This window comes from Penicillium riverlandense (genome assembly GCF_028828495.1).
Source record: "Penicillium riverlandense strain IBT 135883 chromosome Unknown utg000003l_segment0_segment0, whole genome shotgun sequence".
NCBI lineage: Eukaryota > Fungi > Ascomycota > Eurotiomycetes > Eurotiales > Aspergillaceae > Penicillium > Penicillium riverlandense.
Window position 1 is genome coordinate 1,089,111 of NW_026643196.1, and position 22,861 is coordinate 1,111,971.

The window sequence follows — 22,861 nt, forward strand, 5'->3', positions numbered from 1 at the left end:
AGAAGATGATCTGAGATCATTTTCTTGCGCGGTCTGCTCAAAGGGTAAACAACCAAACGCTGTCATAGGCTTGGATTCACCGTGTAACAGTGTATGAAGATCTTCAAATCCTGAATCTCATTGTTCAAGAAAAGGGGCCTTAGCGGACGGAACGACCTTGCTCTCTCGGCTTTCTCATTCGAAGCTTGGCCAACTCCCATGTGCGCCAGTCGACAAGGGTCTAGATCAAATACTGAATTGGGAAATAGTATTTCCTAGACATTTAGGGGCCGCCACCGATACCGTACGAGACGGACACTAAGCAGGGGTCTTCGGGCCCTAATTTAGCTTGGTAGCGCCTGGGCCCTCTTAATGGGCAAACTTGGATGGATACCGTCCTCGTTCTCACTGATCCTTCATGACATTTTCCGAAACGGCGCGGGAGCTTAGCGCCAAAGCCTTGAGCTCATCCCGGCCAGCTCCTGAGCATACTGAAATGACTATATAACCTAGATAAGTCTTGACAGCTGTCAGATGCTAGAAGCATCTCGACTCCCCATACTCAATGGTGCCCCATCCTAATTCATATTTTCAACATGTACTTCTTGCTGACGAACTTTTCAGGTCCTCTGAACACTTTCTTTTCAGTGACAAGCGAAGATAATCACCATGGCAGCTCCACCACCCGGCAGTGATCTCTCCCAAGATAGATCCCTCCAGGTGGCCGCACCCGACTGGGCGCTACTGGGCCTCGCAACATTCGCAGTTGGCCTCCGTTTCACTGCAAGGATTGTTAGCAAAGCAAACTTGTGGTGGGATGATTTGGCCGTCTGCATATCATTGGTCAGTTTTGAAGATTCTCTTTAACCTTCTATAAAATTCATGGCTGATACACGCGCAAAGGCCTTTGCCTTTACGAACGGCACACTTGGCTACATTGGTAAGTTGGGCTCTCATGTTTAGTATCTGTTCAACGTACCAACCTAATAATCTTTAGCTACCCAGAAAGGTATCGGGAGACACATGTGGGCACCTGGCGTCGACCCCGTTGCAGTAACCAAGGTTAGTCGCTACCTGACTCCGCCGTTTAGAGCACCATCATGTTAACGCAATATTCAGCTTCTCTGGTACTGCGAATTTACTTACAGTTTTGTTGTCTCCTCGACCAAAATCTGTATTATTTTGTTCCTTCATCGGATTTTCCCAACACCCTCCTTCCAAAGGGTGTTGTATTTTCTCTCCTTCCTTGTCCTCGGCTGGCTGATCGCCGTCTCATTCGTTGCTGGTTTCCAATGCCGGCCATACCAATATTTTTGGTTGCAATATTTTGATCCTAATGCCAAGGGAGAGTGTATCGATCTGGGTCACTTCTACATAGCCAACGGCGCTTTAAGCGCTGGCACGGATTTCCTGATCCTACTATCGCCTATTCCCATGGTCATGTCACTGCAAATGCCGGTTATGCAAAAGTTCTCGGTCATTGGTATCTTCTTGCTCGGTGGCTTGTACGTGATCCCTTCTCTTCCATTAGATCTATCGCTGACCTTCTTATCTATAGTGGTTGTGTTGCCGGCGCCATTCGCGTATACTTCTTGACCTATATGTACCGAAGCAATGATATCACCTGGAACCAGACTGACTGCTTCATCTGGTCCTGTGTTGAGCCCGCTACTGGTATTATCTCGGCCTGCCTTCCCACTCTTAGGCCTCTGCTTCGTCGTTTCTTTCCGACGATTTTCAGCACTCAAGGTTCCTCCAAGAACAACGGATCTGCATCTCATAACCTCAGTCAGAATGGTGAATTCTATCGCCTTCATCCAACACCGAAGAACGCTATCTACCGGGATCAGGATGAGGATGAATTAATCCTAACCGAAGCCGTTGGGGGAACCCACTCCATTCCCAAGAGTAGTGACGGGATAATTGCTGTGGAGAGGGAGATCGAATGGTCTGAATCTTCCAGAGTGTCCCCTCGCTGAACTGGGCGTCATTGTGGTATTCGGCTAGTCGATGCTTTGCCAAATGACCAAACCAACTATTAAAGATAACAAAGCAAGTTTCAGCTCATTGACCGTCTGCTAGGTCCTCTTCTGCAAGGAAGGTATGAATGTAATAAAAGTAGTCCAGCTCAGCAACCGTGTTATAGTGAGTGTTATTGAGGAGATCACACCAGGCTTTGTAGTTGAGAGATTACACTGTCTTATAACGGAAAAAATCAGGATCGCCTTGCCAGCCAGAACCGTCATGCTGCGGGATGTACTGGCAGTCCTTGCTCGCGGATCTTCTCAGAAGTTAAACCTACGGGAAAAAGAATACGGTGGCCATGCGACGAGTTTGCGTTTGCGAGTTCTGCAGAGGGAGGGCGGTAGTGATGCATCCATAATATGCGTACCACAAAGTATCAACAGCGCACTTGGAAGCCGCTGGGGCTCGAAACTCAAGGGAAACGCTGGAGGAACTCAATTTCGAGTGAAGATTAAGGGTCTCGACTGCTCCCAGACTCCCGTCGACAAGAAGAGATCTGTTAGTCCAGGTAATATGGTTACAAGGACACCTATGAAAGATGATGGTGTTGTGCTAAAAAAAAATGACACTGACATTATCTACGTCGACGAGTCTGTCTATGCGAACAAGACCGATGGCAGTATTGCGACGCTCATTCCTTTCTACATTCCGGACAACTTTGTTGGGACATTTAACGTCAATTACAACATTGCATCTGGAACTTTAAAGCCTGGGTTTCTCATAGACGATTGGGGAAATTATTATGGCTCGTAAGTTGGCTGGTCGTCGGCTTTTCCTAGAGGGCAGCTGACCCAAAACGTATAGGGTACCCACAGTGAACTCCGGCACGCCTGCTTCTGGGACCATAGAGGTTCGGCCGTATGGTGTTGAAAATATCATGATGTTTGCTTGGGTTGATAACACCGAAGTTTCGGTGAAATACACCACAATTCTGACGACATCAACAACTACGCCAACGCCTACAAAGCCTCCAGGCACCGATACCACCACTTTTGTAACTGCCACGATGACAGCTACTTATACCACAAATGGTGCAAGTAATCATGGCGTCATGTCCTTTTGGATAGTTGATATAGTTCTTGCAGTTCTTCCTATATAAGAGTCTCGCCACTTCGGTCTAGGCTGCATTCATATAAATTCGTGTTTTTAAAATCTCCCTTTCTAAAACAGACCAAGAGATCAATAAACTGACACAATTATGTAGTCTCACAAAAATCAATCCTAGATAATAAGTGAGTTGACTCCCTATTCAGCCAATAATTAACGCCACTGCTAATGCTGGCTATATATTAGTGGCCGAATACCCGCCGTAACCATAAAGTGCTGTGATAAGGCGCCTGGAATTCGAGTGCGGCTCGTGCATCACCTGAGCACATACACACTTAGGCACCGTCTGAGGACACCATGTGACCTGCCCCTCCCCTTGCAGAGAAAATTCAGCTGCTGGCTTAAATACTTTACTCTCCTAAATACTCCCTTGACACTGTTACATATCCTCTTGAGCTTACATGCCATCCATTCTGCGCTTGACTTAGTCATTTCTAAACCCGGATTTGCAAAGATAATGGAGTTATTGAATTGGAAAAATGACAAAAACCAAAGCAATAGAATACCTGCGATTGACTGGACAGCTCTCCAGGAATATGCTGCTGAGCTGAAGAACAAACCAGGTCAGGGAATCAGCCGGACCTGCCACATGCCTCCACTAATAATATGGGTGGCCTTCATGTAGTGAGAATCCTTGAATTTGATGATGGAATAAAGTGGGTGGCACGCATACAATTGCATGTGTGCACAGAAGACTCGAAGAAAAGATTGATTCACGAAGTTCACACACTCTCTATACTTCGGGAGCGGACGAAGATACCTGTGCCGGAAGTACTTGGCTATGAGTCAAGTGGAGAAATCATCGGCCGTGCCTTCATGATCATGGAATTTATTCTAGGCAGCACGGCAATGGATGCTTTCGGTGGCTGGAGGACCCACAAAGGCGAGATACCTCAACAGTTCAAGCCGGCATTTTACCGCAATATTGCAGACGTACAAGTAAATCCATCACCGATCAACGGTCAAAGGTCCTAACTAACCGATTGGAATAGGTGGCCATGTCTACAATTCGATTTCCTAAGATTGGACGGATCGTTCGGTTGGATGGTGGTTCATACGACGTCGATGCAATACCCGGTTTGGGTGGACCATTCGAAACGGCAACGGAGTATTTCGCAGCATGGGGCCAGGCCGCCAAGTTTCCCGCAGGAGAAGCCTACATAAGATCTTGTCTACCCCTTCATGTGCAGGATGAATTTGTCGTGTCTATTCGGGAATTTCCGCATAGAATTGCAAAAGGTGGGTATCAGATTACAGTGAAAAATGAAGGTCCTTTCCCGCTGTACCATCCAGATTTCCGTCATAGCAACGTGATTATCGACAAGAATTATAACATCTTGTCTATCATTGATTGGGAAAACGCGGGGACGGTTCCGTGGGAGATTATCGAGTTTCCCTTGTTCTTGGGCACTCTGCCTCCTCCTATGGATCTAGAGACAAATTATGATACTGAGGGGAACCCCACCAACGAAGAGATGCAGCAGATATGGAAAGACCGGACCGACTATGTGCGAGACGTCATGCATTTCGAGTGCAGAAACCTCTCTGATAGGAGCCTTTCCACAATGTTGGCCTCGCGATATACTCAGAATATTGGGACGGCGATAAGGCTCTACCACGAATCTGGAAAACTTGGTCCTTATTGCAATGTCTTGGATAAGCCTTGATCAGACAATCACAATTCTATAGTTGAAGACCAAGGCTGGCAGTGTGAATACGAGATAGATAAACGAAAAAGTGCTACTGAATGCCTTGAACACGTAACTTCAGAACACTTAGTACATACCAGATAACTGAGACAAGTCTCCAGTCTGAACCTTAAAACGGAGCTCATGCACGTATTTACTGGCCCCCATCCACCCAGGGCCCCAGCGGCTCGAGCTGGAAGTCGCACTGCAGGGCCGGCGAACACGCCCAGCACCGCTTAGTTGAATATCTTGTAGCCGAATATCGGTAGCTCGCCTGGCGGCACGGACTTCCCTCGCCGCGGCAGGTTAGCGCGTTGAACATGTCGAACAGCAAATTCCGCCGACTACCTGCGATTTGGGTTTTGGGTTTAGACATAGCCCTTCGCTTTACTCTCTTATTCTATACACACTCTCTCAGCATAGTCAAGACCGCCTCTAATTACCGCCAGGTCGCCACCCCGAGTCAATATAATATCTCTTTTTGCCAAAGCACAAACAACGTCCCTCTTCCCAGCAAACCAATCGTATGGGATGAAGAAGTGCTTGAAGACCTCGACCGCCAGGGGATCTTTGCGTTGCGCGATTTCTAACCCGTCCTTGCTGAGATCAACAGAGCACACCCAAGAAGATCGGTTCAGGAATATGAATTTCTTCGATTCGTCAATTCCGATGACATGAGCAATGTTTACTTTCAATGCTGTCATCCGTGAACGAAGCGGAGTGGCCAGACTCGATGTCGTGTCCATGTTCTCCGTGTCTTCATCCGTGGCAAGTTGATCGAACGCGGCCAAGGCATCTAATTGTTTCCCTGGCAAGAAGCTGTTATTCATGTTTCCGCCGACAAGGCTGTCTGCATCAAGTATCGCAATCCTGCTGATATTGACGGAGCTGTTAGGATGTAACAAGTCGAGTATAATTCTTTGCTTTTGGCCGAGCGAATAGAGGATCGCGTTTTTGAGCTCTGCCGTGTCGTTGTCCAACGACAATGTGATAGATGAAACTTCAGGCCAGTCACTCCAGCAGTAGACATAAACTTTGACGTTGTCGATACAGACAATATGTAGATAGGATTCTGGATGAGGGAGCCATTTGCGGATTCCGGGTACTTGTGGATATGTTTGCTCTCTCTCACACTTACCGCTGTCCAAGTTGAACAGGTGATCAGACTCGCGAGTCGATACCAGGAACTTCGCCGCCATTTCTCCTACTAGCACATCTATGATTGCCTTCTCGGAGTCGAGGCGAGATTTGAATAGTACTGTCAGATCGCTAAGCCAACTTTTGTCTGCTGATTTCTGGATCCTGTGCAGGAAGATCCTGTTGGAGGCATCGACACTAAGGAGGGCGTCTCTCCGTTCAATCCAGGCCAATAGGTGGACTGGTGACTTATGGCTGTAGAGAATCCCCAAGCTCGCTGCCGTTTTTCGCTCGTACAGTACGACTGATCCATCATCCTTTCCGCAAAAGATAACGTCGGATGCGTGATGAATCACCATGGAAGTGATCTTTGCTTTGGCTTCCACGGAAACAGTCTCGACCACTGTAGTGAAAGTAGTCCCGCTGCTGTCATCGCTTAGGTTCTCCCGCAACAGAGCTTCAGGCTCCCAGACAGTGCACTGCGCGCCTCGTATGTCGGCAAGAAGCATACTGTCCCTAGTAAAGGCAAGCTGTTTGATATACGAGTTGGATGACTTGACCCGATAGAGCAGCTTGAACGTATCAAATTCGTAAACGTGGATAATCCCATTTGCACCACCCGCTGCGAGGAGACGCCCATTGGGGCTTGGGGCGAGGGTTTGGCAGTTGGCACGAAAACATTCCAGCTGCCGATCGGCAAAGGGGTCAAGGAGGGCAAGGTCACCATCGAGGTATGCGACTGCGAGGAGACCAATGTCAGGATTGGGGTTGAAAGCGAGCGCGACGACAACATGCGTGCTGGTCTCTCCGCTGGAGAGTTTCTTGCCACAGCTACCAGTGTAGGCGTCCTCTTCCATGTCCCATAGCGTAATGGGTTGGCCGCTGTAAGCGACTGCAAGCATCCCGTGGCTAGTAGAGAGAGTCAGTGCGCACGGTATCCCAAGCGGAGGCGTTCGATTCGTCTCTGACGTATCGGTATCGCTCCATGGCTTCCGCACCGACTCCGGCCGGGCGCCGTGTCCCAGATGCCAAGTCGCGACGTAGTTGTTGCGACTGGCAATTAAAAGCGTATCTCCATTGAATTCCATCCCCAGCGGATGCGGAGGGCTCGCGAGACTGTGTACCACTTGCCCACTTTTGATGTCCCAGACCTTGGCCATCTTCACACCACAAGTTACTACGAGGTCACTTTTGGTTTTGAAAGCAATAAAGTTGACTGCTTCACCGTGTTCCAAGACCTTGTACTCCTGGTAGGATGCGATGTAGTACAAGTTGGCGGTTCCTGAACTGAGACCGACGGCCAGAAACTCGTCCCCATAGCGCAAGGCTCTAGGTTGATCCTGACGGAAATCAATGCACAGCAGCCTGTCATCCCAATGCTTGTTAGGCGTACCAAGGACGGCAAGCCTCCGGCCTGAGCCCCCGGTGTTGTATATCATAGACTCGGTGGGACAGAATGGAGGTATCAACGAGTATATTGCTGACGATGATATCGTGAGGGCGTTGGCGAACATGGCAGGAATCCGAGCAAGGTCGGTGGTCCACTGCCTCAGAACTTGTATTCGAGGGTCTAGTGGTGAACGCTCAGCGGCGCACGCATTGACATAGGTTTTGAGATGTTTCGAGGCGCGGATGAGGTGATTGAGATTTGGAGAGTCAGCAATCGTTTCAATCCAAGTGAGGACGTTGGACCTCAGGAACTGCACGACAAGCTGGAACGTCCCTGCATCCAACGGATCAGCCCTCGCGAGGTGATAGGAGTATGCTGTGTATGCATAGGCGGCGAAATCTAATCTTGTTGCTGCCAAATTTGCCGAAGGACGGCGTCGACTGTTCCTCGGAGGCTTCATTTCTTCCCCGACAAGGTAATTGAGACACACCTGAGCCATCCGTGTGTGAGCCTTAGTTTTCTCAATGGAGAACTCGGACTCAAGTCCGCCGGCTACAAGGAATTCTCTGGCAGTTTCATGCACCATCTTAACTCTCCCATATTTGTCCACGACCACCAGTTGACCACAGAGCATGGAGATGCTCTCCTCCAATCTTGGGAATGAGTCGTGGATGTCCAGGGTCAGAGCACCGTCCAGCTCGCTGATTGTCATTGGTCGAACCGCGTATACTGCCCACATAAGAATGGTTTTGGCCAGCTCTTTTCCGCGAGCGGCCTGCGACATATGGTCTAAGGTCCGCTTGTATAGTGACTCCATGCCTCTGGGCACGTCTCCAAGAATCTGGTGAATTTCCTTTCTGCTGTGGCAGCGTAGGAGTTCCTCAAGCACCAAAATTGTCCACAAGAAGGACCCATTAGATTTGTCTAGTATCTTCTCGGCTAATGTACCTCGACCGTCAGGTCCCACGACTCCTAAGGCCTGGATCCTCCTCTCAACCAAAAGCCTGAGATCTGACTCTGTGTCTGTTGTCGAGATGGGCAAGGACTGGATTTGGTTGGGTGGAATGACCGAAAAACCTTGGTCCAGATCTACCGTATACCGACTTGTGACGAGGATCCTCAAGGGTATAGATTCGTCCATGTTGGAAAGAATGGCATGTAAAAGGACCGAGGGATTGGAACACTCATCCAGGGCGTCGATGACCCAGTAATGCCAATCCATTGTGGCCTGGAAAATGCCAGAAAGGAAGAGGATTCTCCAGAGGGTACGTTCGTCGACGCGATCTAAGCAAACACCATCCGCCTGCATTCCTAGGATGGCATCACTAGCTTCGCCATTAGAGCTCGCCATCTGAAAAGCCAGAGATCGGAGACAACAACCTAGGTTGGACTTCGACTTGTCTCCATGTTTGAAGAAAAAGTAGCTGCATGTCTGGCCGGACTCCTTGAGCTGATCGATTACATGGCCAGCGAGAACCGATTTTCCAGTTGCTGGCTTGCCCTTGATCCATAGCGTCCTGTCATTTCCGGATTCTCCATCTCTCCATTTGACGTAACTGGCTTTGGTCAAAATCCATGTGCAGGACCCGTGCATCCGAGCTTCGCAAACGTTTGTAAGATCATCGTCCAAGACGTCGGGAACTTTCAAGTACCTCTTGAGGCTTTTGATCCTCTCACGCTTCTGATTCAGTTTCTGCTCCGGAATGGCCGTGGCGATTTTGCTCACAGTAGAGGCGAGCGCGTTTCGTAGGAGGGCGTAGTTGGAGTCTTCAGGTGTGTCAAACTTGCATATCGAGCGGTGGTCAGCAGTCATTGGTATCTGGTTCTCTTCACGGTACCCGAGGACGGCCGACTCGGGATCGACTATGAGTGAGCTAAATAGTTTCATACTCTGCGTTTCGTAGAACGACCAGAGCTCAATGCCAGCCGAAAAATGCCGAAACTCGTCATTGATCACTTGGACCGCCCCAGAGTTCGGTTCCAGATCGTCAACATAAGCGCGGTCGTACGCAACCTTGAGGAGGTTCTTCAGTGTCTTTGCCGAGTCGGCACCTCGATGCGGCGTAGCGAGGAAATAGAATGCGGCAAATCGCCCAGCCAGCGCCTTGTGCACTGCGTCTTGTTTCGCCAGGATACATGCTTTCTTCATCACCAAGCCACCCATGCTGTGGCCGATGACAACGATGTATGTCCGGGAATTGATAATGCATGGCGAAGTGCTGATCGCGCCTAGGAATGACTTGCCAATATGGTGTACATTTAAGCAGTCCTCTTTGCCTTTTAAGTAGTACGAATCGTATCCATAGCTATGAATGCGCACGTTCTTGAATGCGGGATCTTTGGAGAGCCACTCCTTTGGCCAGAAATTAGACTGCAGGGACGACTTGGTCCATGTTTTTCTAGAATTACCGCCTAGGCCATGGACGAAGATGAAGTCGATCTCTGGCGCCGTCGGGGAATAGAGGAGGCTCAGTCCAAGCGGGCCCTTCGCCCACTCCGCTTGATCGCCGGACGTGGTAGACGTCCTGGAGAGGGTTTTTGACAGGGAAAATAGGCTCCTCGAGCTCTTACTCGAGTCACGACTACTTGAGGGACTATCGGGATGTAGGTCGGACTTCGTGCGCCGTTGCTTTCGAGAGAACTGGTACAGTCAGCGATCGGACGACTTAACTTCCCAGGAGGCTAAGAAGGTGAGAGTTAACCATTGCAGCCCACGAAACTCAGTGCGTGCACCTCAATCGCCCGGAATAATCCAGAGTGACGTCGGCGGGACGGTCTGTTAATCTAGAGAATAATGGAACAGTGGTTCAATGGGGTTGTTTCAGGAGCAACTCTTGGTGATGCCCAACACATTCGGGATCAAAGCACGTAGTAATAGGTGGCCACCCCTCCCTCCCCTTTCGAACCACCCAATCAGCCGGTTGCTTCAACCGCCCGTCGATGCCCCTCGCCGACTCGGGAAGACAACGGCATGTATTTACCCAGAAAATCGCGCACCCACCATTAGCCTTTTCCTTCTCTGACATTTCTTGATGATGCTGCGTTGACTTGACCCATAAGAGGGGATTGTCCGCGCATTGTGTATTATTTCAGAGAGCCATTTACTATGGGTTCCCAGACGAATCCAACCTTCGCGGTTGGTGACCATGAGGCTTTCATGGAGTTCGCTCTCATTCAGGCACAAAAATCACCGCCAGGTGCCAACAAATTCTGCGTCGGAGCCGTACTTGTCGACGCCGCTAATGGCAAGGTCCTATCGACAGGGTACTCGCTCGAATACCCGCGAGATTACAAGGGAGATCCAGGCACCACGCATGCAGAGCAGTGTTGTTTTATCAAGATCGCCGACGAGCACAACCTCCCCGAGGAACGCATCCATGAGGTCCTTCCGGCCAACACAGTGCTCTACACAACCATGGAGCCATGCAACGAGAGACTTAGCGGCAACATGACCTGCGCGACAAGGATTTTGAGACTTAGGAGCGCCATCAAGACTGTTTACGTGGGAATCAAAGAGCCAGGGACGTTTATCGCGCACAATGACGGGCAGCAAAGGCTGGAGGCAAACGGTGTCAAGGTCGTGTTCCCTGTGGAACATTGGCGGGACAAGATCACCAAGGTCTCAATGACTGGACACTGAAGACTGAGATTGCGTTAGCTAAGAAAAAAAATGAGTCTGCGGGAGCACCCGGACGGCCCGTGTGGCCACCCGGCTTTAGTCTTTTTTTTTGTTCTGTTTTTCTGGGTAGTGCAAGTATTGCAAACCCCCGCCATTTTAAAGGTGATATTGTGTAGTATCGTATCTACCACCACAACTTTATTCTATTTAAGATTCAAGTAATATACTGGAATTTAGAATAGCTTCGATTATCAACTTATACCATTATGATAAATTACGCTGTGTTTTTCCTTAGATCCATGGAAATGTAAATCTTAGGCGTCGAGACATAGAGTTGTAATTCATCACTTTTAATATGGTGTTTTGCAGTTCCCGGCTCGCATGCGAATTACGTTAATTAGTTAATTGATAGGAACTCTAGCCGCCCAAAGGGATAGCCCGCCTACAATTGGCTACTCGATTATGGTAGTGGCGCATCTAGAAACGCCGCCGATAAATAAACCCCGCTTCTCCGAGAGCTCGATCACCTCCAGCTAGCGGGACGCTCAACAGATTCGACACATTCTTTGGCACAGGAAATGAAGTACAACGGCGCAGATGGCCTTGAATTTGGGGCGGGCAATACCAAAATCGATCCAGCCGTGTTGAGTGGTAAGCTACAAGCCCTTGACTAACTCACAAGATCGTATTCATGTTGACTGCTTTTAAAGAGCTGCCGGAAGGATGCAATGTCACGTCCACCGACAACCATGGCGTAAGCTTCTGGGCGCGGACGGGTCGCATCGATGTTTTGCTCCGCGATGGCACACCCCAGTCCTTCTTCATCAAGGCCATTTCAAAAGAAGTGGGCATGAATATGACAAGGGGTGAATTTCAGTCAATAAGCGCGATGCATAACATTCTGCCAGAATTTGTCCCGAAACCTATCGCTTGCGGTACCTACAAGACGATACCAGACACCCACTTCTTTCTCTGCGAGTTTCGAGAAATGACCGACGATATGCCTGACCCTCACAAATTTGCCGCTCTTTTGTCAACACTGCACCAGAAAAGCGTATCCCCTACTGGCAAGTTCGGGTTCCACATCACCACCTACGCAGGAAACCTACCCCAGTTCGTGGCATGGGAAGATAGCTGGGAGGCATTCTTCGCCAAGACCATGAGACAGGCGCTTGACCTGGAGATTGAAAAGAAAGGGCCTAGTGAGGAGCTCGATGTCCTCTCCCGTGTTCTGTTCGAAAAAGTCATCCCGAGGCTCCTGAGACCTCTGGAGAGTGACGGCCGAGTAGTGAAACCTTCGCTTGTTCATGGAGATCTCTGGTACGCAAATGCAGGGATTGATGTTGACAATGACCAGCCTCTTGTCTTCGATGCGTGCTGCTTCTATGCGCACAACGAATGTAAGTTCTCCCACGAAATACTTGCGGTTGTTCAAGCTAAATCGCTTCAATTTGAAGATGAGTTTGGCCAGTGGCGGCCAGCTTGCAATAGGTTTGGGGATGATTACGTTGCTGCCTACAACACATTCGCACAGATTTCGCCTCCGGAAGAGGATTTTGAAGGCCGTCTAGACCTCTATAGGCTGTGAGATACTCAAAAAATTTGCCCTTCTTCCTGATATACGTAGCTGATATCAAGATAGAAGGTTTGACACACATGTATCAGCGCTTTTCGTCGATAACGAGACCCTTCGCACACAGTGAGTTATTCTCAACCTACCATCTAGTTTGGCGGCTAATGGGCTTTACAGAGTCCTTGATGTTATGAGAGATTTGGTGCAGAGATATGGATAGTGGACAGCAGCAATTATATTGTGCTCTTTTTCTATCGTGTGGTTCTAGAGATTTGTAAAAGGTTCTCTCTACTGTACGCATGAGTTTCAGCCTCATTCTAATGCCAATTTCTCTCTGACCATCCAGAGTCCCTTCCGTCGACGAAGAGATAACAGGCGACGTCAAATGCGAGATAGATTGCCCAACTATACAAATATCTACTGTGGGGCACAAAATATCCTGACGACTTTATCGGATGCGTTTTGGTAGTAGGCAGAGCATCCCTATTCCCCCTCCCCAATCACCGCGTGCCGTGCTCTCTTTTCGATCGCTCTGCGATAATTGATACGCACCTATCCACCCAGGTACTCCCCTTAGTACCAAAAACGCATCCGGAAAGCCTTCGGGAGGCAGTCCGGATCAGGTGACAAAAATATACTCTTCTCACCTGAGGCTCGGCATTTGACTTTGTTATGGATAGCTGCGCTTCTCGCGATTCAAGTGGGTTATTCCCATGTTCAGTTCATGACACAACTCGTACTGAGTTATTCTATTGAATTGGATGGATTAAAATGTGCTAAATATGAAAACAGTTGTATTGGCTAGTCAAGAGCCAATGGTACTTTTTGGTCTACGGTTATAGCATTTTTGAGATGAAGCACTCCTGACACCTCTGTTTCTATCCTCAATGGGGAATACTGGGCCCGAGTCCTAACTCACTGGTCGCAATAAACCCCAAGACTATAAAGACAATCAACATTATCAAGAAGCGAATAGCAGCAACTAATGGGCTACGCTCCGATGAAGTGCCGTTGTGATGTCTTTCCCAGTCTGGCATACGATGGATGATGTAGTTGTCAGTGGAGCCGTACATCCCGAAGCGGCTGCTGCCCGGACCACCCGTGTCCTGATGATGGTGGTAGTGATTATGATGGCTAGGGTCATGATGCTTGAAAGTGATCATTAGTAGTACTAGGATCGTGGGGGAGAGAAGAAGACATAGAGATACCCCAATCGTCAAGTCTGTCATGGCCCTTCATTTGAGTTGATTTTTTGACAACCTGGTTCACTCCGGGAGGCTTACTTTGCAATAGTTTGCAAGTGGTGTAAGCAGGGGAGAAATGCGACTTCTTGCATCCGAGGGCGAGGTAATCATCTTGCCTGTGCACAGCCAGTAGGTATGAGAAATTAAAGTTAGTCCCAAACTGAACAGACACCTAGGCTGCCAAGTACCTGTAATTGCGCGGTAGTAGCTCCCGGAATACAACGAAGGTTGGCAGGTTTCTGCCTATCCAGGAGTTGGGTCTTCCCGGCCAAGTCAACAAATCCAACCACATTCCCACTTGAAGTTTGCGGCGTCTTGTTGTTACCTCCCTTGGTATTTGACAGGTCTCAACTCCCATCCCTACCTGCAATCCAAAGCATCCCCCTCTCCTTCAACGCACAAACACACAAACACACACAAGGAGCTATTAACGATGCCGTCGAGCGTTCAAAAGGACGCCGCATTCGAGACCACATTCAAAGGTTTCCTGCGTCGGCAACGCACAGCACCCACGCCTCTACCCCCTGATCTGCGCGTTACGAATCAAACCGCCATCGTCACAGGGAGTAATGTGGGCCTAGGCCTGGCAGCGTCCCGGCAGCTGCTGAAGCTGGGCCTCTCCCATCTGATCATGGGTGTGCGCTCACAAGCCAAAGGCGATGCAGTAGCGAGTCAACTACGCAAGGAGTTCCCAAGTTCGACGGTATCCGTCTGGATCCTCGATATGGCATCATATGGCTCTATCTGCAAGTTCGCAGAGCAGTGCGCATCTCTGCCACGCATTGACATCGCCATCCTTAATGCCGGCCTCATGGTACCCACGTACACGACTGTCGCGGCCACGGGTCACGAGCTTACGATGCAGGTCAACTATCTATCGACGGCACTTTTGGCCATGCTGCTCATCCCGGTCCTCAAGGCTACGACACCGGCGCCCCTAGACCGCCAGTTCTCAGCATCGTAGGATCTGATATAGCATACTCGGCCAAACTACAGACGAAGGGTCCAATCCTACCGCAGTTTGACAATCCCAAAGCCTTCGGCCAGTTCCCTGCGTACGCGAACGCGAAGATGCTGCTCATGTTTTTCGTCACCAAACTTGCCGAGCGAGTCAAGCCAAGCGATGTTCTGATAAACCTGGTCAATCCTGGCATGACTAAAGGAACATCCTTGGGCCACGACAACAACGTGATCGCCAAGAAGATCTTCGGTGTTGCTCAGTATTTCCTGGCAAGATCGCTCGACGTCGGTGCTTCTGTATACCTCGACGCGGCTTTGACTCGAGGCGCTGAGAGCCACGGAAGCTTCGTCAGTGATTGGGCCATCAAACCGTAAGTGCATCCTCCAGTCACCGAGTTTCTCCCCGAATGGTCTGACAACCGCAGATTTCCATCGGTTTGGTACACGGAAGAAGGGCGGGAGCTTGGAGCAAGACTGCTGGATGAGACTATGAAAGAGTTGAAGCCTGCCGGTGCTTCGCTGCCTGAAATATCATAGAAAGAGGGGGTGGGGGGAGAAAGGAAGAGGGGGTTCCAGCTGAGAAACCTCAACTTAAGTTACTTAGTTAGTACATAATATTAATAATCAGCTTGTTAAGCAAATATTACGAAGCTATTCCTTATGTTGAGGGGTTCAACTTATTACCCTAGCCATCTTTGGAATGTCTATATAGTGTGAACTTGGTGCATAGTTAGTTAGCGTTCTGAGGGTACTCCTAAGTTTTGCACTTGGGAGCACCTAGAGGAGTGGGTCCAAATGGATAGGGTAGTTTGAGCGAATTCCTGGGTACTCCCGCTGTTGTGGCGTAGCTGTTGGGGCCAGACTTTGGGCCAGACTTGGGGCTGAGTACTCCCACCTGTGTGCCCACTAGTGGGCCTCGCCAGACCCCTCCCGAGCCTCAAACGCGCCTTCGGTGATATCCAGCCATCCCACCTAGACACCCATCCCCAGAAATGCAATATGTTGATTGGTTTCTGAGATATTGAGCAGTTACCCATGATAATATCCGAGTGATCATGTCTGATCCTCTCAGCCTTATTTCTAGCACCCGCTTCCACCGCCGTGTCACTCTCGATACAGCATGTGGTCCGCTGACGGTCTCTTTCGCCGAGATTGGCTGCATCACCGGGCCCGCGCTGCTGTTCGTGCCGGGGATGTTTGCCTCGCGTTATGTCGGCATCCCTCTGCATGCTTTTGCAGAGCGCGCTGGCGTGCGTTTGCTCGTCGTCGACCGGCCGGGCATGGGCGCGTCGACGGATGTTCCACTCGACCGACGACTCGCCACTTGGGTCAATTTGCTACCGCGTCTGCTGGCATATCTCGGTATTACACGCGTCAACCTTGTCGCCCACAGCGCCGGCACGATTTATTTGCTCAATACCTGGGCGAAGTGCCGTGAGCTTGTGGAACCAGAAATTACTGTATTAGGTCTTTATCTTTACCCCTCCCCTCTTAAAGCAGAAGAAGAATGACTTATAATGCCGCTTATAGCGCCCTGGGTTGATCCCGCCTACTCACGCGTTACAGCGATGCAAATGGCACAGTATGTGCCAACCAAAGCGTTCACACTCTGGCACCTTATCCCGCGCTTCTTCGTAACCCAGGCCTCCCCTGTGCTGGCGTCAAGTGGTGCTATGTTTCGCCAGAAGTCATCACAAAGTAGCGCGGCGGTAGAAGTGAGCCGGTCATCTCTCGACTATGGCGTGTCACGCGCGGAACAAGCGGAGCTATTTCGCCTCGCCCTTCCCTTCATGCACCATGAGAACACCGTCGGTGCTAATAGCGAGGCTCTTCAGTGCCTTCGCAAGAGCGACAGTGACTGGGGGGTCTGCTCGGACTATGCCCAATGCGCGCAGATGCTGGCTGCCAGCGAACAATCCACAGGTGGCCCAGTCAGTCTCCGTGCGTACTTCGCGTCCACAGATGCCCTAGTGGGCAGTCGGGGCCAAAGATACTTTGAACAGTGTTGGCAGGCACCAGGTGTAGAGGCCATTGACTTTATCTCCACGACGATCGATAAAACAGATCATGATACTCTGATTCAGTCAGTGGAAGTGTGGGGGGCAATATTCGCTTCTATAGGTGGGCGTCAATAGTTTTGATATGTTTAATAGTTTCAAGCTACGTATCATACCAAATACATACCGCATTCAATTTTCGCAAGCATATAAGAAACTGCATATACCACAAAAGGGAGTAGAAGACTGTCGATAAGCTAGCGTATCTTTGTTGACCCTCAATTCGCCCTTCCATTTGCATTTTGCCTAATCCTCCGGTGCTAGACACAGATATCATCCCAGGTCAATCAATCAAGGCTTACAGACATTGTGAGTAGTAAGCGTTCTGCTCTTGGCAGGTGTACGGGCTAGTGCAGCTTGTGGGGCCGGTCCAGCCTTGGCCACCACACTGACCCCAGTGCTGGGCAACACTTGTACCAGTTGAGCCACCAGTGCTCGTTTCGGTTGTTGTTGTTGTAGCAGGAGGAGGCGACGAGCTTGTGGATCCCGAGAGGACAAGAGTGACCACTGAATAAGCGGGCAGGGTAACCCCTATATTACCGCCGCTGGAGGTAACCGACAAGCTAGAGGGCGATGAGACAGAGTTGTCCATGTAGTACCCTTTGACCGTTGAGGAGGACACGCCTCCAAGAGAGACGGTCTGTGAGCTGCTGCCGGAGTTGATCATTACGACGGCAATAGAACCATCTGTGTTCTTGAAGGCCGCGACCTGCGTGTTGGTCGGAGCACCTGACGTGCCGATACGCACGGCATCTGGTCGGATGTAGCGCGAGAACATAGCAAAGGCCCAGAGAGAGGCGGATGCGGTCACTTGCGTGGAGGAACCGGAGCCGGTGAGAGTGACCAAGCCAGCAGCATTGCTATTCGATTGAGCGCCTGTTGCGTGTTTGGTTAGTGTAGCAATAACGTGATGGACGCCAGAGGAAACCTACCAACCCAGTACAAGAACGCACTGAGATTGCTTTCAACAAGACCCTGGTAGATAAGCTTGGCCCAGGTAAGACCCTCATTGAATGCGCCGTTGGAATACCAGGTAGTTGAGAAGGCATCGTCCAAGTCCGCGTATTCGGTCTCCCAGACCCGAAGGTCAGTGTTGATGGGAGAAGTGCCCTGCGAAGTATACCAGTGAGACGTGATACGTGACAGATACTGATCGGCTCCAGCAGAGATGATCTGCTCTGTGAAGGTGGCCTGATCATTCCAACCTTCGGCATCGCAGCAGGTGATACCAGTGGACAGTCCAGCTTCCTTGATAGTGTTGTAGAGAATTGGAATGAAGGATGCCGCCATGGTTCCATCGGAAAGCATCGAGTCGTAGTCAGGCCTGTTGTCGGGGTCAGCTTAATTTCTGGCAATTGTCGATATTCATGTATGTTTAGGTAGCTGCTTACGCAAATTCAGGTTCATTGAGAAAACCAACAAAGTCAATGGTAATGCCCTGGCTCGCGTAGTCTTTAATGTACTGCACGAGATAGTTCGCATACGCCTGTCTCCAATCGCCAGAGGAGCAGGTGTGTCCAGTCACTCCGCAGAGGTATCCACCGTCTATCTACTTAAGTTAGTACCTTGACACAAATATAGGGCAAGTAGCAAACATACGTAGTTGCCGTTTGTCTTCATGAAACCAGGTGCGCTCCAGGCATCGGCATAGATGTACTTGACTCCCATTGCCCGAGCTTTCTGGGACCAAAATATCTATCAGGAAACCCAGCAAATATCAGCAAATGGAGCCCGCATATAGGGTAAGAATAGATCTAGGCCTTAAATATCACCAACCTGACTGCTGTCGTCGCCAATAGCCCTGTAACTTGGGGTAGCCGATGGTGACCCAGGGCTATTGGGCTCAATGGTGCCGCCTGCATCCGCAGCAATGCGGTTACGAAGGATCGTCATTCCCGCTCCTTCAGTAGTGCTGAACATGTAGTTCAGGGCCTGAGTTTGCTGTGCACTGGGTGCATTTTCGACTCCGCTGCCGAAGCCAAAGGCCTCTGAGAAGCCAAACCCATCAATTACCTGGTAAGTGGTGCCTGCGTTCACTGTCACTTTGGTTTGGGCTGCAGCGAGGCCGGCCTGTAGGGTGACCCCTAGAGCTGCGAGAAGGGTGGCATGCATGACAGGACAGTCTTATGGGTGTCTTGTCTAGAAAGCGGCGGGATTCAACACCTTCCTACCGACAGGAAGCAGTCTCCGGCATCGCTTTATATAGCTCAAGCTCCGAGCATGTAGAAGAATTAGGGTCTACGAAGCCCGTATTTGGTTATTCATGGGGAAATCTTGATCGTCCCCTGTGCCCATCTCAGAGCATATTAGCCCACCAATCGCGGGGCGATGCATCCAACAGCGAAGCGTAGATTCAGCGGCTTCGTCAGTAAATACCGGGAAGGAGATCATGTCTGATCCGTCTTGTATAGTTGCTGCTCAGGAGGTGCAGAATTCACTCAGGGGCGGACATATAGTCCGTGGTGGATTTGTGCAGAAACCTTAAAGCCGCGGCGTTGTGACGAATTGGAGGATTGCGGGTGGAATCGTCTAGCAGAAGAAATAGTCACTGCAGCAGTCATACCCGTTGTCTATTTGGTTAGTGGTGATGATGGGCTCGGCTGTAGATGCCGACGGGGCTAGCTCCTATGTAAAACCAGCATTATTCCAGCGGGGTAAGCGGTGCAATGCTACTGTACTTGAAGCATCTAACCAAAGCCCCGCGTATTCGGGGGTTTTCTGACCCCTGCACAAGTTCAACAACTCTTGTTTCCTCACCTGTTCATGTGACGGTCTCCTTTTATTAGCTTTTTTTAACAATCCCGACGCAAATAGAGTTTTCGAAAAGCGTCAGACTCCGTGCAGATATAGAGACTCGAGGTATAATAAACTTTCCCATCAGCATAGGTAATATGTAACAGCTCCATCTCAACTCCTGATCTGCCTAAATAAATTTACCAGACACAGCCTGTATGTATTTTCCGAAAAAATATAATAAGGGATCAGCTGAGGTCAATTCCTCGACTTTGACACTACCAAATCTATCCCAGACTTCCAATCAGAAGACAAGTACTTAGCCACTATGATTTGGGTTGCTTCTCTGTTCGTGGTGTTGCCATTTGTGTCTGCGCAATCACCAGTCTACGGCCAATGTAAGTGAAATACGACTTGATAAGTCAACGCCGTGGACAACAATGCTAACGGTTGGCTTCAGGCGGTGGAATTGGATGGACCGGAGCCACTACTTGTGCTTCCGGGTCGTGCTGCACCTACTCCAATCCTTACTATTCCCAGTGTGTTCCTTGTACTGGTGGAGGAACTACGACCACTACCACATCGAGCAAGTCTACGACTACCACCACATCTAGCAACTCACAATCAACCACTTGCAGTCTCCCGTCGAAGTACACTTGGTCATCGACCGGACCGCTGGCAAACCCAAAATCTGGGTATGTCGCTCTCAAAGATTTCAGCCACGTTCCGTACAATGGTCAGCACCTTGTATACTCTTCAGATGTCAATTCTGCAGGCAACTACGGCTCCATGAATTTTGCCCTCTTCACAGATTGGTCTGCCATGACCTCAGCGAGCCAGAATCAAATGGGTACGGGAGCTGTTGCACCCAACCTGTTCTACTTCACTCCAAAAGGTATCTGGGTGCTCGCCTATGAATGGTGTGCCAGTCCTTTCTGTTACATGACCTCCAGCGATCCCACCAACGCAAATGGATGGTCATCGCCGCAGCCCCTCTTTACGGGCTCCATCAGCTCCTCTAGCACCGGCCCTATTGACCCCGCACTTATCGCCGATGACACTACCATGTATCTATTCTTTGGAGGAGACAACGGCAACATCTACCGGTCTTCTATGCCGAAAAGCAACTTCCCGGGCAGCTTTGGCTCATCATCAACGGTTGTCTTGAGCGACTCGGTTAACAACCTCTTTGAAGCCGTTCAGGTCTATAGTGTTAAGGGCCAAAACCAATATCTCATGATCGTCGAGGCAATCGGAGCCAACGGGAGGTACTTCCGCTCATTCACGGCAACTAGTCTGGGCGGAACGTGGACACCGCAGGCCACAAGCGAGTCCGCACCCTTCGCCGGCAAGGCCAACAGCGGCGCTACCTGGACAGACGACATCAGTAGCGGCGATCTGATTCGGAGCAGTGCCGACGAAACTATGCCTATTGATCCGTGCAACCTGCAGTTTCTCTACCAGGGGCGAGCCACTGGCTCTAGCGGCTCCTATAATCTCCTACCATACCGTCCTGGTCTACTGACACTGCAGAAATAAAAAAGCAGCGCAGATGTGAAGGTTCTGTTTGTGGGCAAACCGCAGCGGGTACGGTTACAGTGGTACCCGCTTAGCATTGGGGAGAGCTAAAGCAGCAGAAGCAGCAGAGAGTACGGTAGCCAAGGACTTGTAGCTGAAGGCATATTGAGATGTTAAGTTTACTCTAAGTCTGAGCCTGGATAAAAACAACTTCAGATTCGCTTTCTCCTTGTAGATGATAACCCAAACATCACTATGCATCGACATATAGGATAGAAACAATATCATCTCATGCAGTCGACTGTCGAAATCGTTAGTACTTCAAGGCGAAACGCATTGCGACAAGCGGTCTGAGATTAATGGGGATGTATTACACCACAACGCTAGGTGACGGTAAATTGGGCGCCAAAAATGGCTACTTTCGACGTCATTTTCGGCGCCCTTTTTACCAGGATCTTAGTCATCCACAGGTCATGTGATTCAATTGAACTATGTGCTCAGAGAGCACTCGGGCTGCTCAGTAATCTGGTCAGCGTTCGCTCAGGGTGCTCAGAGCAGACAATCAGAGGTGACGTGTGTTGCTCTTCCGCTTGTACCCGCTACAAAAATAGAACCGTCATTTTTTGAGCGTAGGTCTTGACAGAGGCATTTTCTCTAGTACCTAAGGGCCTCTCACCCCCCTGGGCCAACCATAGACTTTGCATAGAATAACTTGCCTACAACCGCCAATACCAAATTACTTCCGTAGAATATCTCGAGTGACTATCATTATCGTCTTCTATTCCATCTAATTCCGTTTTCTTGATCCGTCCTCCTTTTCTTCTTGATTTCTGTACCTAACTGCTTCCTAAGGTTATGACTGCCTTGCATCATTATGTTTCTACAAAGCAGACGAAATAGGCACCTAGCCTGGAGTATTATCGCCTGTGCCGTTAGCGATTAGAGAAAGGTATTATTCAAAAACGGCATGCTATCTCGACTAAAAACAACATCGGCTACATTAAGAAAAAATAGACTAGGTAGATAATTATCATACATTTATGTTAACCTCGTATTATCGGTTGTAGCCAGCGTACCATGTTTATTATCAGCGCATACTTAGTTAGTGGGGCTTTACAAATAATTGATCACTATACGTCTTTTTGGCCTGCTACTTTTTATCGCGATCTGAAATCTCAACTTAATGGACTTGTTTTGCCGGAGCAACTGATAGGAGAGTTTTTAGGAGCTCTTTTAATTTCTATTGCTATAACTAGGATTTATACATATGTATACTCGCAAAGTCGCATTAACATAGCTGAAGTTACTAACACCTACGACAATAGGAGTCTCTTCTACTATGGCTCTTTCTAAAACCACATAGCGGCAAAAAGCCACTATAGAATCAACTCGCACTAGAAGGCTTAATCAGAAAGCGTAGAAGAGGAGGGGAGACACTTTTAAAAAAAGCCTTTAAGTACTACACGGAATGTGATGCCGATATAAACCTAGTCGTCCAAATAAGGAAAACCGGCTAGATATACACATTAACGTCTTAGTCGCAAGGGTGGCCTTTGTCTGAAGAACAATTAGTGAGCTACCTCCTCTTCTCATTAATAGTTTTGAATTACACTAGTAGCTAATAGAAAAGGATTTGAATCATCCTCTACCAATTCGAAAGACAATAGACGAGCTTGCGAGTAAATATAAAAAACAAAACAAAATTGCAAAGAATTAATCGAACGAGTGTAGCGAAGAGAGATTGAAGGGTAGCAAGAATGTGTCTATGTAAGGCCTATCATGGTGCAAAGACATAGCGTTGGACTTCTCCCTAGAAGGAACTTAGATAAGA

The 22,861-nt window shown here is 49.4% G+C and overlaps 10 protein-coding genes across 10 annotated transcripts; 8 read left to right on the top strand and 2 right to left on the bottom strand.

Annotated features, from left to right (window-relative positions):
• Positions 1-648: 648 nt before the first annotated feature.
• On the top strand, positions 649-1,958 carry N7474_004074 (uncharacterized protein; the record flags this gene model as incomplete). Its single annotated transcript, XM_057195489.1, has 5 exons — positions 649-822; positions 883-919; positions 977-1,041; positions 1,099-1,484; positions 1,538-1,958. 5 exons carry the CDS (start codon positions 649-651, stop codon positions 1,956-1,958), a joined length of 1,083 nt encoding a protein of 360 aa, XP_057052885.1.
• Positions 1,959-2,223: 265 nt separating this feature from the next.
• Positions 2,224-2,757, top strand: N7474_004075 (uncharacterized protein; the record flags this gene model as incomplete). Its single annotated transcript, XM_057195490.1, has 1 exon — positions 2,224-2,757. One exon carries the CDS (start codon positions 2,224-2,226, stop codon positions 2,755-2,757), a length of 534 nt encoding a protein of 177 aa, XP_057052886.1.
• Positions 2,758-4,109: 1,352 nt separating this feature from the next.
• On the top strand, positions 4,110-4,778 carry N7474_004076 (uncharacterized protein; the record flags this gene model as incomplete). The annotated part of the gene is made up of 1 exon (XM_057195491.1): positions 4,110-4,778. The coding sequence occupies one exon, from the start codon at positions 4,110-4,112 to the stop codon at positions 4,776-4,778; it is 669 nt and encodes a 222-aa protein (XP_057052887.1).
• Positions 4,779-5,194: 416 nt separating this feature from the next.
• Positions 5,195-10,031, bottom strand: N7474_004077 (uncharacterized protein; the record flags this gene model as incomplete). The annotated part of the gene is made up of 2 exons (XM_057195492.1): positions 5,195-9,955; positions 10,029-10,031. The coding sequence occupies 2 exons, from the start codon at positions 10,029-10,031 to the stop codon at positions 5,195-5,197; spliced, it is 4,764 nt and encodes a 1,587-aa protein (XP_057052888.1).
• Positions 10,032-10,432: 401 nt separating this feature from the next.
• N7474_004078 (putative DRAP deaminase) lies at positions 10,433-10,966 on the top strand (the record flags this gene model as incomplete). The annotated part of the gene is made up of 1 exon (XM_057195493.1): positions 10,433-10,966. One exon carries the CDS (start codon positions 10,433-10,435, stop codon positions 10,964-10,966), a length of 534 nt encoding a protein of 177 aa, XP_057052889.1.
• Positions 10,967-11,523: 557 nt separating this feature from the next.
• N7474_004079 (uncharacterized protein) lies at positions 11,524-12,738 on the top strand (the record flags this gene model as incomplete). Its single annotated transcript, XM_057195494.1, has 5 exons — positions 11,524-11,596; positions 11,656-12,345; positions 12,403-12,529; positions 12,588-12,644; positions 12,696-12,738. The coding sequence occupies 5 exons, from the start codon at positions 11,524-11,526 to the stop codon at positions 12,736-12,738; spliced, it is 990 nt and encodes a 329-aa protein (XP_057052890.1).
• A 1,457-nt stretch (positions 12,739-14,195) lies between these two features.
• N7474_004080 (retinol dehydrogenase 12) lies at positions 14,196-15,259 on the top strand (the record flags this gene model as incomplete). Its single annotated transcript, XM_057195495.1, has 3 exons — positions 14,196-14,672; positions 14,759-15,093; positions 15,148-15,259. The coding sequence occupies 3 exons, from the start codon at positions 14,196-14,198 to the stop codon at positions 15,257-15,259; spliced, it is 924 nt and encodes a 307-aa protein (XP_057052891.1).
• Positions 15,260-15,777: 518 nt separating this feature from the next.
• N7474_004081 (alpha/beta fold hydrolase) lies at positions 15,778-16,857 on the top strand (the record flags this gene model as incomplete). The annotated part of the gene is made up of 2 exons (XM_057195496.1): positions 15,778-16,156; positions 16,253-16,857. The coding sequence occupies 2 exons, from the start codon at positions 15,778-15,780 to the stop codon at positions 16,855-16,857; spliced, it is 984 nt and encodes a 327-aa protein (XP_057052892.1).
• A 220-nt stretch (positions 16,858-17,077) lies between these two features.
• Positions 17,078-18,891, bottom strand: N7474_004082 (uncharacterized protein; the record flags this gene model as incomplete). Its single annotated transcript, XM_057195497.1, has 5 exons — positions 17,078-17,655; positions 17,712-18,103; positions 18,171-18,328; positions 18,379-18,474; positions 18,556-18,891. The coding sequence occupies 5 exons, from the start codon at positions 18,889-18,891 to the stop codon at positions 17,078-17,080; spliced, it is 1,560 nt and encodes a 519-aa protein (XP_057052893.1).
• A 949-nt stretch (positions 18,892-19,840) lies between these two features.
• Positions 19,841-21,051, top strand: abfII (putative extracellular glycosyl hydrolase/cellulase; the record flags this gene model as incomplete). The annotated part of the gene is made up of 2 exons (XM_057195498.1): positions 19,841-19,910; positions 19,973-21,051. The coding sequence occupies 2 exons, from the start codon at positions 19,841-19,843 to the stop codon at positions 21,049-21,051; spliced, it is 1,149 nt and encodes a 382-aa protein (XP_057052894.1).
• Positions 21,052-22,861: the final 1,810 nt, after the last annotated feature.